The sequence below is a fragment of the Leucoraja erinacea genome, unplaced genomic scaffold (genome assembly GCF_028641065.1).
Source record: "Leucoraja erinacea ecotype New England unplaced genomic scaffold, Leri_hhj_1 Leri_58S, whole genome shotgun sequence".
Taxonomy (NCBI): Eukaryota; Metazoa; Chordata; class Chondrichthyes; order Rajiformes; family Rajidae; genus Leucoraja; species Leucoraja erinaceus.
In genome coordinates, this window is record NW_026576498.1 from 654885 (window position 1) to 668350 (window position 13466).

Consider the following 13466-nt stretch of genomic DNA (forward strand, 5'->3'; position numbering starts at 1 on the left):
CTGGTTCTGGACTCGCCCAACATTGGGAACATTTTTCCTGCATCTAGCTTGTCCAGTCCTTTTATAATTTTATATGTTTCTATAAGATCCCCCCCCCCTTCATCCTTCTAAACTCCAGTGAATACAAGCCTAGTCTTTTCAATCTTTTCCTCATACGACAGTCCCGCCATCCCAGGGATCAGTCTCGTGAAGGAGATGAGGGGGAATTTCTTTAATCAGAGGGTGGTGAATCTGTGGAATACTTTGCCACAAGTCAGTGGATATGTTTAAGGCAGAGATTGATAGATTCTAGATTAGTCAATAGACAATAGGTGCAGGAGTAGGCCATTCGGCCCTTCGAGCCAGCACCGCCTCTGTGGCAGGGAATTCCACAAACCAGACTGATTCCTGGGATGTCAGGACTGTCTTATGAAGAAAGACTGGATAGACTTGGTTTATACTCTTTAGAATTTAGGAGATTACATAGAAACATAGAAATTAGGTGCAGGAGTAGAGGCCATTCGGTCCTTCGAGCCTGCACCGCCATTCAATATGATCATGGCTGATCATCCAACTCAGTATCCCGTACCTGCCTTCTCTCCATACCCCCTGATCCCCTTTAGCCACGAGGGCCACATCTAACTCCCTCTTAAATATAGCCAATGAACTGTGTGGCCTCAACTACCCTCTGTGGCAGAGAGTTCCAGAGATTCACCACTCTCTGCGTGAAAAAAGTTCTTCTCATCTCGGTTTTAAAGGATTTCCCCTTTATCCTTAAGCTGTGACCCCTTGTCCTGGACTTCCCTAACATCGGGAACAATTTTCCTGCATCTAGCCTGTCCAACCCCTTAAGAATTTTGTAAGTTTCTATAAGATCCCCTCTCAATCTCCTAAATTCTAGAGAGTATAAACCAAGTCTATCCAGTCTTTCTTCATACGACAGTCCTGCCATCCCAGGAATCAGTCTGGTGAACCGTCTCTGTACTCCCTCTATGGCAATAATGTCCTTCCTCAGATTTGGAGACCAAAACTGTACGCAATACTCCAGGTGTGGTCTCACCAAGACCCTGTACAACTGCAGTAGAACCTCCCTGATCCTATACTCAAATCCTTTTGCAATGAATGCTAACATACCATTCGCTTTCTTTACTGCCTGCTGCACCTGCATGCCTACCTTCAATGACTGGTGTTCCATGACACCCAGGTCTCGCTGCATCTCCCCCTGTCCCAATCGGCCACCATTTAGATAATAGTCTGCTTTCCCGTTTTTGCCACCAAAATGGATAACCTCACATTTATCCACATTGAGAGGAGATCTTATAGAAACTTACAAAATTCTTAAGGGGTTGGACAGGCTAGATGCAGGAAGATTTGTTCCCGATGTTGGGGAAGTCCAGGACAAGGGGTCACAGCTTAAGGATAAGGGGGAAATCCTTTAAAACCGAGATGAGAAGAACTTTTTTCACACAGAGAGTGGTGAATCTGTGGAACTCTCTGCCGCAGAGGGTAGTCGAGGCCAGTTCATTGGCTATATTTAAGAGGGAGTTAGATGTGGCCCTTGTGGCTAAGGGGGATCAGGGGGTATGGAGAGAAGGCGGGTATGGGATACTGAGTTGGATGATCAGCCATGATCATATTGAATGGCAGTGCAGGCTCGAAGGGCCAAATGGCCTCTACTCCTGCACCTAATTTCTATGTTTCTAAATTCACACAACTCTCTGGGTGAAAAAGTTTTTTCTCACCTCAGTCCTAAATGGCCTCCCCCCTTTATTCTAAGACCTCCACTGAGTCAGCACTAACTTCTGACACTGGTCAGTGATAATGAGATATTTTTCTTATCTAAGATTTCACCAGCCCCGACTACACATATTTCCCTTTCTGAGAGAGCTCTTCTTTTAATCTGTGAATTCTTGTTCACACAGGGATGCCTGGAAAAGTTTTCCGGAAGTCTGAATGAAATGATCGAATATCAAATGGTGAGTATCTCTTTGTGGGGAGCAAGGGACAACTCTGAGAGAGAGACAGAGAGAGAGAGAGGGGAGAGTATTGTGAGTAATTTTGGGCTCCGTTTCTGAGGAAGGATATGCAGGCTCTGGAGAAGGTCCCGAGGAGGTTTACGAGATCGATCCCAGGAATTTCTCGGCTTGTACTCGCTGGAATTTAGGCAGTGAAGAAAGCGAGTGGTATGTTAGCATTCATCGCAAAATGATTTGAGTATAGGAGCAGGGAGGTTCTACTGCAGTTGTACAGGGTCTTGGTGAGACCACACCTGGAGTATTGCGTACAGTTTTGGTCTCCTAATCTGGGGGAGGACATTCTTGCCATAGAGGATTTTGAGTATAGGAGCAGGGAGGTTCTACTGCAGTTGTACAGGGTCTTGGTGAGACCACACCTGGAGTATTGCGTACAGTTTTGGTCTCCTAATCTGAGGAAAGGACATTCTTGCCATAGAGGAGTTCGAGTACAGGAGCAGGGAGGTTCTACTGCAGTTGTACAGGGACTCTTGGTGAGACCACACCTGGAGTATGAGGCGTATATTTTGAAACTTCCTAATCTGAGGAAGGCAGGACTCTTGCCATGATGTTGGGGAGTACAGAGAAGGTTCACCAGACTGAGGATAAGGGGATCTTGCAGGACTGAGATTCACATTTTTTTTTGACAGAAAGACTGGTGATAGACTCGGCTTGTAGGTCGCTAGAATTCAGGAGATTTGAGAGGGGGGGGGGGGGCCCTTATAGAAACTTACAGGGGGTATGGAGAGAAGGGGGATTGGATACAGTTGGATAGATGCATGAAGATTGAATGGCGATGGTTGGGGAAGTCCAGAACTAGGGGCTGCACACACACAGTTTTTATGGATAAGGGGAAATCTTTTAGCGAGATGAAAAAACATGGGCCTGTACTCGCTGGAGTTTAGAAGGATGAGGGGGGGGACCTCATTAAAAACTAAAACTAGCAACAAATTGCTGGAGTTACTCAGCGGGACAGGCAGCATCTCTGGAGAGAAGGAATGGGTGACGTTTCGGGTCGAGACCCTTCTCCAGACCCATAATAACTTCACCTTTTATCTCTTTCAGACACTCATTGACGTGACTCAGAGATCAGTCAAACAGCACCTGTATAATTTCATCAAGGAGTGAGTATATTGTGGAGTATTGTAGTTGAGAATTAATAGCCTGATGGCTGTGGGGAAGGAGCTATTCCTGAACCTGGTTGTTGCAGTCTTCAGGCTCCTGTAGGTAGTGGGGAGATGAGTGTGTGGCCAGGATGGTGTGGGTCCTTGATGATACTGCCAGCCCATTTGAGGCAGCGACTGCGATAAATCCCCTCGATGGAAGGAAGGTCAGAGCCGATGATGGACTGGGCAGTGTTTACTACTTTTTGTAGTCTTTTCCTCTCCAGGGCACTCAATTTGCCGAACCAAGTCACAACACAACCGGTCAGAATGCTCTCGACTGTACACCTGTAGAAGTTCGAGAGAGTCTTCCTCGACAAACCGACTGTCCGTAATCTTCTCAGGAAGTAGAGACGCTGATGAATTTAGAAGATCGAGGGGAGGATCTTCTAGAAACGTACAAAATTCTTAAGGGGGTTGGACAGGCTAGATGCAGGAAGATTATTCCCGATGTTGGGGAAGTCCAGAACAAGGGGCCACACACACACACTAGGAAAACACACACAGACACATGGTACACACACACACACACACACACACACACACAACACAGCACACAGCACACACACACACAGCACACACACACACACACACCACACCACACACACACACACACACAGGACACACACACACACACACACACACCAGACACACACACACACACACACACACACACACACACACACACAAAGGATGAGAGAGGGAAGTCTTTTAGGACCGAGATGAGGAAAACATTTTTTTTCACACACAGAGAGTGGTGAATCTGTGCCACAGAAGGAATTCTCTGCCACAGAAGGCCAGTTCATTGGCTATATTTAAGACAGTTCATGTGGCTATATTTAAGAGGGAGTTAGATGTGGCCCATGTGGCTAAGGGGATCAGGGGGTATGGAGAGAAGGCAGGTATGGGATACTGAGTTGGATGATCAGCCATGATCATATTGAATGGCGAATGGTGCAGGCTCGAAGGGCCGAATGGCCTCTACTCCTGCACCTATTGTCTATGTTTTGATGTTGGACACCGCACATCATGGGGAAACTTTAATTGTTGAGTAGAGTGACAGCCGCCGGGAAGAAGCTGTTCCTGGACCTGCTGGTCCGGCAACGGAGAGACCTGTAGCGCCTCCCGGATGGTAGGAGGGTAAATAGTCCATGGTTGGGGTGAGAGCAGTCCTTGGCGATGCTGAGCGCCCTCCGCAGACAGCGACAGACTCAATGGAGGGGAGCGAGGAACCGGTGATGCGTTGGGCAATTTTCACCACCCTCTGCAGTGCTTTTTCCAGTCGGAGACAGAGCAGTTGCCATACCATACTGTGATGCAGTTGGTAAGGATGCTCTCGATGGTGCAGCGGTAGAAGTTCACCAGAATCTGAGGAGACAGGTGGACCTTCTTCAGTCTCCTCGGGAAGAAGAGACGCTGATGAGCCTTCTTGATCAGAGTTGAGGTATTGTGGGTCCAAGAGAGGTCATCGGAGATGTTGACTCCCAGGAACCTGAAGCTGGAAACACGTTCCACCTCCGTCCCGTTAATGTGGATGGGGGTGTGTGCGTGTCGCCCCTAGACTTCCTGAAGTCTACAATGAGCTCCTTGGTCTTCTTGGAGTTGAGTCTTATTCTCTTTTTCCTACTTTCTTTTCTGGCAAAAATGGGAAAGCAGACTATTATCTAAATGGTGGCCGATTGGGAAAGGGGGAGATGCAGCGAGACCTGGGTGTCATGGTACACCAGTCATTGTAAGTAGGCATGCAGGTGCAGCAGGCAGTAAAGAAAGCGAATGGTATGTTAGCTTTCATTGCAAAAGGATTTGAGTATAGGAGCAGAGAGGTTCTACTGCAGTTGTACAGGGTCTTGGTGAGACCACACCTGGAGTATTGCGTACAGTTTTGGTCTCCAAATCTGAGGAATGACATTATTGCCATAGAGGGAGTGCAGAGACGGTTCACCAGACTGATTCCTGGGATGTCAGGACTGTCTTATGAAGAAAGACTGGATAGACTTGGTTTATACTCTCTAGAATTTAGGAGATTGAGGGGGGATCTTATAGAAACTTACAACATTCTTAAGGGGTTGGACAGGCTAGATGCAGGAAGATTGTTCCTGATGTTGGGGAAGTCCAGGACAAGGGGTCACAGCTTAAGGATAAGGGGGAAATCCTTTAAAACCGAGATGAGAAGAACTTTTTTCACACATAGAGTGGTGAATCTCTGGAACTCTCTGCCGCAGAGGGTAGTTGAGGCCACAGTTCATTGGCTATATTTAAGAGGGAGTTAGATGTGGCCCTTGTGGCTAAGGGGATCAGGGGGTATGGAGAGAAGGCAGGTACGGGATACTGAGTTGGATGATCAGCCATGATCATATTGAATGGCAGTGCAGGCTCAAAGGGTCGAATGGCCTCTACTCCTGCACCTAATTTCTATGTTTCTATGTTTCAACTTCATTAATTCTTCTTTTCTCTTCTTCTTCCCATCTATATCTACATCTCACGTCTTTCAATCCTTTACCATCTAATTTATTTATCGTATTCTTATTCTTTCATTATTATAACAAAAATTAAAATATAAATCAGAGCACTGAGTATAGAAGCTGGGATGTAATGTTAAAATTGTACAAGGCATTGGTGAGACCAAATCTGGAGTATGGTGTACAATTTTGGTCGCCCAATTATAGGAAGGATGTCAACAAAATAGAGAGAGTACAGGGGAGATTTACGTACACAAAAAAGCTGGAGAAACTCAGCGGGTGCAGCAGCATCTATGGAGCGAAGGAAATAGGCAACGTTTCGGGCCGAAACCCTTCTTCAGACTAGAATGTTGCCTGGGTTTCAACAACTAAGTTACAGAGAAAGTTAGGTCTTTATTCTCTGGAGCGCAGAAGGTTAAGGGGGGACATGATATATATTATTAATATATATATATTAATATAATATATATTAGGCACTTTGGTGCCATATGGTTATACTCACTTCTAATAAAATCAAATATTTAAAAAAACAAAAAGGAAATGGTACAGAGAGGATTTACGAGGATGTCTATTGTTCCTCCAGCGAACCGCGCGCGCTTTTTCCACGTGAGGCGTTTACGGATTTTCTGTCTCTCCCGCGGCAGGGACGTGAGGAGGTTTAAGGACACGAAGAAGCATTTTGATAAAGGCAGCGAGGACCTGGAGAACGCATTGAACCGCAACGCTCAGGCTGCTCCCAAGAAGCAACACGAGGCCGATGAAGTCACGCACGCCCTGCTGGGGGTCCGCAAGTCCTTCCGCCACGTCTCCCTCGACTACGTCCTACAGGTACGCGCTCGCCCTTCACCTGGTTCACCTGTCCGCCCGGTCCGGGCAGTAGAATCAGGCCATTCGGCCCATCGAGTCGTTGAAACAAGGTTAATTCCCGGGATGGCGGGACTGTCATATTCTGAGAGAATGGAGCGGCTGGGCTTGTACACTCTGGAGTTCAGAAGTACCCCATTCCTGCCTTAGGATGAGAGGATATCTTATTGAAACATATATGAGATTGTTAAGGGCTTGGACACGCTAGAGGCAGGAAACACGTTCCCGATGTTGGGGGAATGATTAGGAGCAAAGAGGTCCTTCTGCAGTTGTACAGGGCCCTAGTGAGACCACACCTGGAGTATTGTGTGCAGTTTTGGCCTGTTGGGCTTTATTGAGGGAGCCCAGTGCAGTTTTGGCCTGTTGGCCTTCATAACAAGAGGAGTTGAGTATAAGAGCAAAGAGGTCCTTCTGCAGTTGTACAGGGCCCTAGTGAGACCACACCTGGAGTATTGTGTGCAGTTTTGGCCTGTTGGCCTTCATAACAAGAGGAGTTGAGTATAGGAGCAAACAGGTCCTTCTGCAGTTGTACAGGGCCCTGGTGAGACCACACCTGGAGTATTCTGTACAGTTTTGGTTCCCTAATTTGAGGAAGGACATTCTTGATATTGAGGGAGCCCAGCGTAGGTTCACCAGGTTAATTCCCGGGATGGCGGGACTGTCATATGCTGAGAGAATGGAGCGGCTGGGCTTGTACACTCTGGAGTTTCGAAGGATGAGAGGGTATCTCATTGAAACATATAAGATTGTTAGGGTTTGGACACGCTAGAGACAGGAAACATGTTCCCGATGTTGGGGGAGTCCAGAACCAGGGGCCACACACACACACACAGTTTAAGAATAAGGGGTCGGCCATTTAGAACGGAGACGAGGAAACACTTTTTCTCACACAGAGAGTTGTGAGTCTGTGGAATTCTCTGCTTCAGAGGGCGGTGGAGGCCGGTTCTCTGGAAGCTTTCAAGAGAGAGCTAGATAGGGCTCTTAAAGATAGTGGAGTCAGGGGAGAAGGCAGGAACGGGGGACGGATTGGGGATGATCAGCCATGATCACATTGAATGGCGAGGGGGGGGGAGGGAGGGGAGGGGGGGGGGGGGGGAGGAACCTCATTGAAACATCGCCTATTTCCTTCGCTCCATAGATGCTGCCTCACCCGTTGAATTTCTCCAGCATTTTTGTGTCTACCTTCGATTTTTCCAGCATCCGCAGTTCCTTCTTGAACAAGTTTGTAGGTTAATTGGCTTTGGTAAAGGTTGTACCTTGTCCCAAATGGGCGCGGGAGAGTGTTAGTGTGCGGGGATCGCTGGCCAGCACGAACTCGGAGGGCCGAAGGGCCTGTTTCCGCGCTGCAACCATTAAACTAAACGCGTGTTTCTGGATTTTTCTGACCTGGAGTTTTTGTTTAACATTTTAGATAAATGTCATTCAAGCAAAGAAGAAAAATGAGATACTACACTTTGTGAGTATGTTTGTGCAACTTGTCCACCCCTGTGTGCAATGGTGGGGGCTAGGGCCAGGATTGAGGGGGTGCAGCAAGAGGAATCGAGTATAGGAGCAAAGAGGCCCTTCTGTAGTTGTACAGGGCCCTAGTGAGACCACACCTAGAGTATTGTGTGCAGTTTTGGCCTGTTGGCCTTCATAACAAGTGGAGTCGGGTATAGGAGCAAAGAGGTCCTTCTGCAGTTGTACAGGGCCCTAGTGAGACCACACCTGGAGTATTATGTGCAGTTTTGGCCTGTTGGCCTTCATAACAAGAGGAGTTGAGTATAGGAGCAAAGAGGCCCTTCTGCAGTTGTACAGGGCCCTGGTGAGACCACACCTGGAGTATTGTGTGCAGTTTTGGCCTGTTGGCCTTCATAACAAGAGGAGTTGAGTCTAGGAGCAAAGAGGTCCTTCTGCAGTTGTACAGGGCCCTAGTGAGACCACACCTGGAGTATTGTGTGCAGTTTTGGCCTGTTGGCCTTCATAACAAGAGGAGTTGAGTCTAGGAGCAAAGAGGCCCTTCTGCAGTTGTACAGGGCCCTGGTGAGACCACACCTGGAGTATTGTGTGCAGTTTTGGTCCCCTAATTTGAAGAAGGACATTCTTGCTATTGAGGGAGCCCAGCGTAGGTTCACCAGATTAATTCCCGGGATGGCGGGACTGTCATATATTCTGAGAGAATGGAGCGGCTGTGGGCTTGTACACTCTGTGGAGTTTAGAAGGATGAGAGGGTTCCTCATTGAAACATATAAGATTGTTAAGGGTTTGGACACGCTGGAGGCAGGAAACATGTTTGGGGGAGTCCAGAACCAGGGGCCACACACACACACACAGTTGAAGAATAAGGGGTCGGCCATTTATAACGGAGACGAGGAAACACTTTTTCTCACAGAGAGTGGTGAGTCTGTGGAATTCTCTGCCTCCGAGGGCGGTGGAGGCCGGTTCTCTGGATGCTTTCAAGAGAGGGCTCTTAACGATAGCAGAGTCAGGCGAGAACGGGGTACTGATTGGGGATGATCAGCCATGATCACATTGAATGGCGAATAGTGCTGGCTCGAAGGGCCGAATGGCCTCTACCCCTGCACCTATTGTCTATTGTCGATTGTCTACTCAATAACCAAAAGTCTGTAGCCTCCGTTTGCTGTGGTATTTTATTCCATTCGCACGTTTAATGTTTTATTATTAATGTTTAATGTTTTATGTGTCATTCTTAATTGTTACTGTATGTCGTTGTCGCTTGCGGGCGGAGCACCGAGGCAAATTCCTTGTATGTGAATACTTGGACGATAAACGCATTTTTTCGGGTACATAACGTTTCTGATCTGATTGCCTTCAGATGGTTACCTTGATGGATGCACAGTACACTTTCTTCTCTCAAGGCCACGAGACTCTACGGCAACTTGACGCGTATAAGAAGAAGCTCGCCGAGCAGGTACGCGGCCACTTGTCGCCGGGCGCGGGCATCCACCGTACGCGGCCCTCCGCAACGGTGGCGCAGCAGTAGACTTGCTCGCAGTTAACCGTATGTGATGTTGTCAAGTCAAGTCAAGTTTATTTGTCACATACACATACGAGATGTGCCGTGAAATGATGTGCAGTGGCAATGCTCGCGGACTTTTGTGCAAAAGACAAACAACAAAACAACCAAACAAATTATAAACACAATCATAACACACATATTCTTTTACATAATAAATAATAGAAGGAAACACGTTCTGTAGAGTTAGTCCCTGGTGAGAAAGGCGTTTACAGTCCGAATGGCCTCTGGGAAGAAACTCCTTCTCAACCTCTCCGCCCCCACCGCATGGCAACGGAGGCGTTTGCCTGACCGTAGCGGCTGGAACAGTCCGTTGCAGGGGTGGAAGGGGTCTCTCATGATTTTGTTTGCTCTGGAGTTGCACCTCCTGTTGTATAGTTCCTGCAGGGGGGTGAGTGAGGAGGAGCGAGGAGGATTGTCACTTACTCACAGCGAGCTCAGCGCCGGAGACCCGGGTGCTCTCTGTACGGAGTTTGCACGTTCTCCCCGTGACCTGCCCCTGGGATCTTCCTTTTCCTCCCACGCTCCAAAGACGTGCGGATTTGTAGGTTAATCAACTTGGAATAAATATAAATTGTCCCCAGTGTGTGTGTGTAGGATAGTGTTAGTGTGCGGGGATCGCTGGTCGGTGCAGACCCGGTAGGCGTGTTTCCACACTGTATCTCTAAACTAAGACTCCCCGTTTTCAATCATTCCCCCCCCCTCTCAAATTATTCAGCCTAGAGTTATCTAAAAAATGGGGCATTAATCTGAAGATTAGGATTTCGGCCCGAAACGTCACCTATTCCTTCGCTCCACATAGATGCTGCCTCACCAGCTGAGTCTCTCCAGCATTTTTGTCTACCTTCGATTTTTCCAGCATCTGCACAGTTCCTTCTTAAACGCTAGTTTAAGTAGTTTAGATATACAGCGTGGAAACAAGGCCATTCGGCCCGCCGGGTCCGTGCTGACCAGTGATCCCGGTCCACTAACTCTATCCTTTTCCTAGTCGGCCACCATTTAGATAATGGACACCAGTCATTGGAAGTAGGCATGCAGGTGCAGCAGGCAGTGAAGAAAGCGAATGGTATGTTAGCTTTCATAGCAAAAGGATTTGAGTATAGGAGCAGGGAGATTCTACTGCAGTTGTACAGGGTCTTGGTGAGACCACACCTGGAGTATTGCGTACAGTTTTGGTCTCCAAATCTGAGGAAGGACATTATTGCCGTAGAGGGAGTGCAGAGAAGGTTCACCAGACTGATTCCTGGGATGGCAGGACTGTCTTATGAAGAAAGACTGGATAGACTTGGTTTATACTCTCTAGAATTTAGGAGATTGAGAGGGGATCTTATAGAAACTTACAAAATTCTTAAGGGGTTGGACAGGCTAGATGCAGGAAGATTGTTCCCGATGTTGGGGAAGTCCAGGACAAGGGGTCACAGCTTAAGGATAAGGGGGAAATCCTTTAAAACCGAGATGAGAAGAGACTTTTTTTTTCACAGAGAGTGGTGAATCTGTGGAATTCTCTGCCGCAGAGGGTAGTAGATGCCAGTTCATTGGCTATATTTAAGAGTGAGTTAGATGTGGCCCTTGTGGCTAAGGGGATCAGAGGGTATGGAGAGAAGGCAGGTACGGGATACTGAGTTGGATGATCAGCCATGATCGTATTGAATGGCGGTGCAGGCTCGAAGGGCCGAATGGCCTCTACTCCTGCACCTAATTTCTATGTTTCTATGTTTCTATCGTCATGTTACACGGTGCTAGGCAAACTAAACAGCATTCAGTGGACAATGTGTCAGCAGGGACTATCGGTGCTAAATCCTCCTTTTGTCCACAGATAGACAATAGACAATAGGTGCAGGAGTAGGCCATTCGGCCCTTCGAGCCAGCACCGCCCAGGCAAAGAAGATAGACACAAAACGCTGGAGTAAAGGGCCCGTTGCATTTGGCCATTTTGTCGACGACTGCCAAGTGGAACAGCCCCTTAACTCAGCGGGTCAGACAGCATCTTTAACGATAAGGAGAATGAGGAGAATGAGGGCAGCTTTAAGAATAAGGGGTCGGCCATTTAGAACGGAGACGAGGAAACACTTTTTCTCTCAGAGAGTTGTGAGTCTGTGGAATTCTCTGCCTCGGAGGGCGGTGGAGGCTGTGGGCTTGTACACTCTGGAGTTTAAAAGGATGAGAGGGAATCTCGTTGAAACATATATGAGATTGTTAAGGGTTTGGACACGCTAGAGGCAGGTAAACATGTTCCCGATGTTGGGGGAGTCCAGAACCAGGGGCCACACACACACACACACACTGTTTAAGAATAAGGGGTACGGCCATTTAGAACGGAGACGAGGAAACACTTTTTCTCACAGAGAGTGGTGGTGAGTCTGTGGAATTCTCTGCCTCAGAGGGCGGTGGAGGCCGGTTCTCTGGATGCTTTCAAGAGAGAGCTAGATAGTGCTCTTAAAGATAGCGGAGTCAGGGGAGAAGGCAGGAACGGGGTACTGGTTGGGGATGATCAGCCATGATCACATTGAATGGCGGTGCTGGCTCGAAGGGCCGAATGGCCTGCACCCGTTGTCTGTTGTCTATTGCGTATCTCTGGGGAAAAGGAATAGGTGACGTTTCGGGTCGAGACCCTTCCTCGGGCACAAGTCTTCAGTCTGTCCCCGCTGAGTTCCTCCAGCACTTTGTGTCTATCTTTGGGATCAACCGGCACCTGCAGTTCCTTCCAACTCGCAGAGAGACAGCGGGCAGGAAGTGGTTGTATCAGCTGGCGGTTCGGACGAGACTCTTTTTAAAAACAACAGGATGTGCGCAAAGAAATGTAGTTTCAGGGATCCTCGGCTTCTGGGAATATCGGGAGGCAGGTTCCCTAACAATCCCCGGGAATGGCCCGGAGCGGGATTGAACCTTCTCGTTGCCGAATCTGGACCTGCCCGCTCCAGAACAGAGGCAGGGTCAGTATCGGCTCACCGCAAGGGGGTGTGTGTGTGATATGCGTGTGCGTGTGATATACGTGTGAGTGTGTGTGTGTGTGTGCGTGCGTGTGATATACGTGTGTGTGTGTGTGTGCGTGTGTGTGTACGTGTGTGTGCGTGTGTGCGTGTGTGTGCGTGTGTGTGTGTGTGTGTACATGTGTGTGTGTGTGTACGTGTGTGTGTGTGCGTGTATGTGTGTGTGTGTGCGTATGTGTGTGTGTGCACGTGTGTGTGCGTGTGTGTGCGTGTATGTGTGTGTGTGTGAATGTGTGTGTGTGTATGTACGTGTGTGTGTGTGTGTGTGTGCGTATATATGTGTGTGTGTGCGTATGCGTGTGTGTGCGTATGCGTGTGTGTGTGTGTGCGTGTGTGTATGCGTGTGTGTGTGTGTGCGTGTGTGTGTGTGTGTGTGTGTGTGTGTGTGCATGTGTGTGTGCGTATGTGTGTGTGCGTATGCGTATGCGTGTGTGTATTTGTGTGTGTGTGTGTGTGATATGTGTGTGTGTGTGTGCGCGTGTGCGTGCGTGCGTGTGCGTGTGATATACGTGTGTGTGCGCGTATGTGCGCGTGTGTGCGCGCGTGTGCGTGTGATATGTGTGTGTGCGTGTGTGTGTGTGTGATATACGTGTGTGTGTGGGGGCTAAAGGGCCTGTCCCACTTGCGTGTCCTTGGCACGCAAATTACGCGACCTCGTGCCGCCGTGACGGTCCCGCGAAGGTCGGGCGCGATTACATGCGCCCATGCAGCCGTCTGGAGCGCGTGACGTCATTTGAAGATGGACACAAAGCTGGAGTAACTCAGCGGCATCTCCGGAGAGACGGTTTCGTGTCGAGACTCTGAAGAGAAGGGTCTCGACCCCGAAACGTCACCCGTTGCTTCTCTCCGGAGATGCTGCCGGTCCCGCTGAGTTACTCCAGCATTTTGTGTCGATCTTCAATTTTCCTGGGAGTTGAAGTGGGAGCGGACCCGGAGCACAATGGCCGTGAGTCGCGCCCATCGTCAGTTCCGCGATAGGCCGT

General features: G+C 48.6%; 1 protein-coding gene across 1 annotated transcript in view; it reads left to right on the forward strand.

Moving 5' to 3' along the window:
• acap1 (ArfGAP with coiled-coil, ankyrin repeat and PH domains 1) overlaps positions 1–13466 on the forward strand; it is a 56907-nt gene that overhangs the window by 12333 nt on the left and 31108 nt on the right. The window contains exons 4-8 of the mRNA XM_055630950.1: positions 1902–1955; positions 3057–3115; positions 6258–6441; positions 7889–7933; positions 9293–9388. Of these exons, the coding sequence (XP_055486925.1) occupies positions 1902–1955; positions 3057–3115; positions 6258–6441; positions 7889–7933; positions 9293–9388 (438 nt within the window). The remainder of the gene's footprint in view (positions 1–1901; positions 1956–3056; positions 3116–6257; positions 6442–7888; positions 7934–9292; positions 9389–13466) is intronic.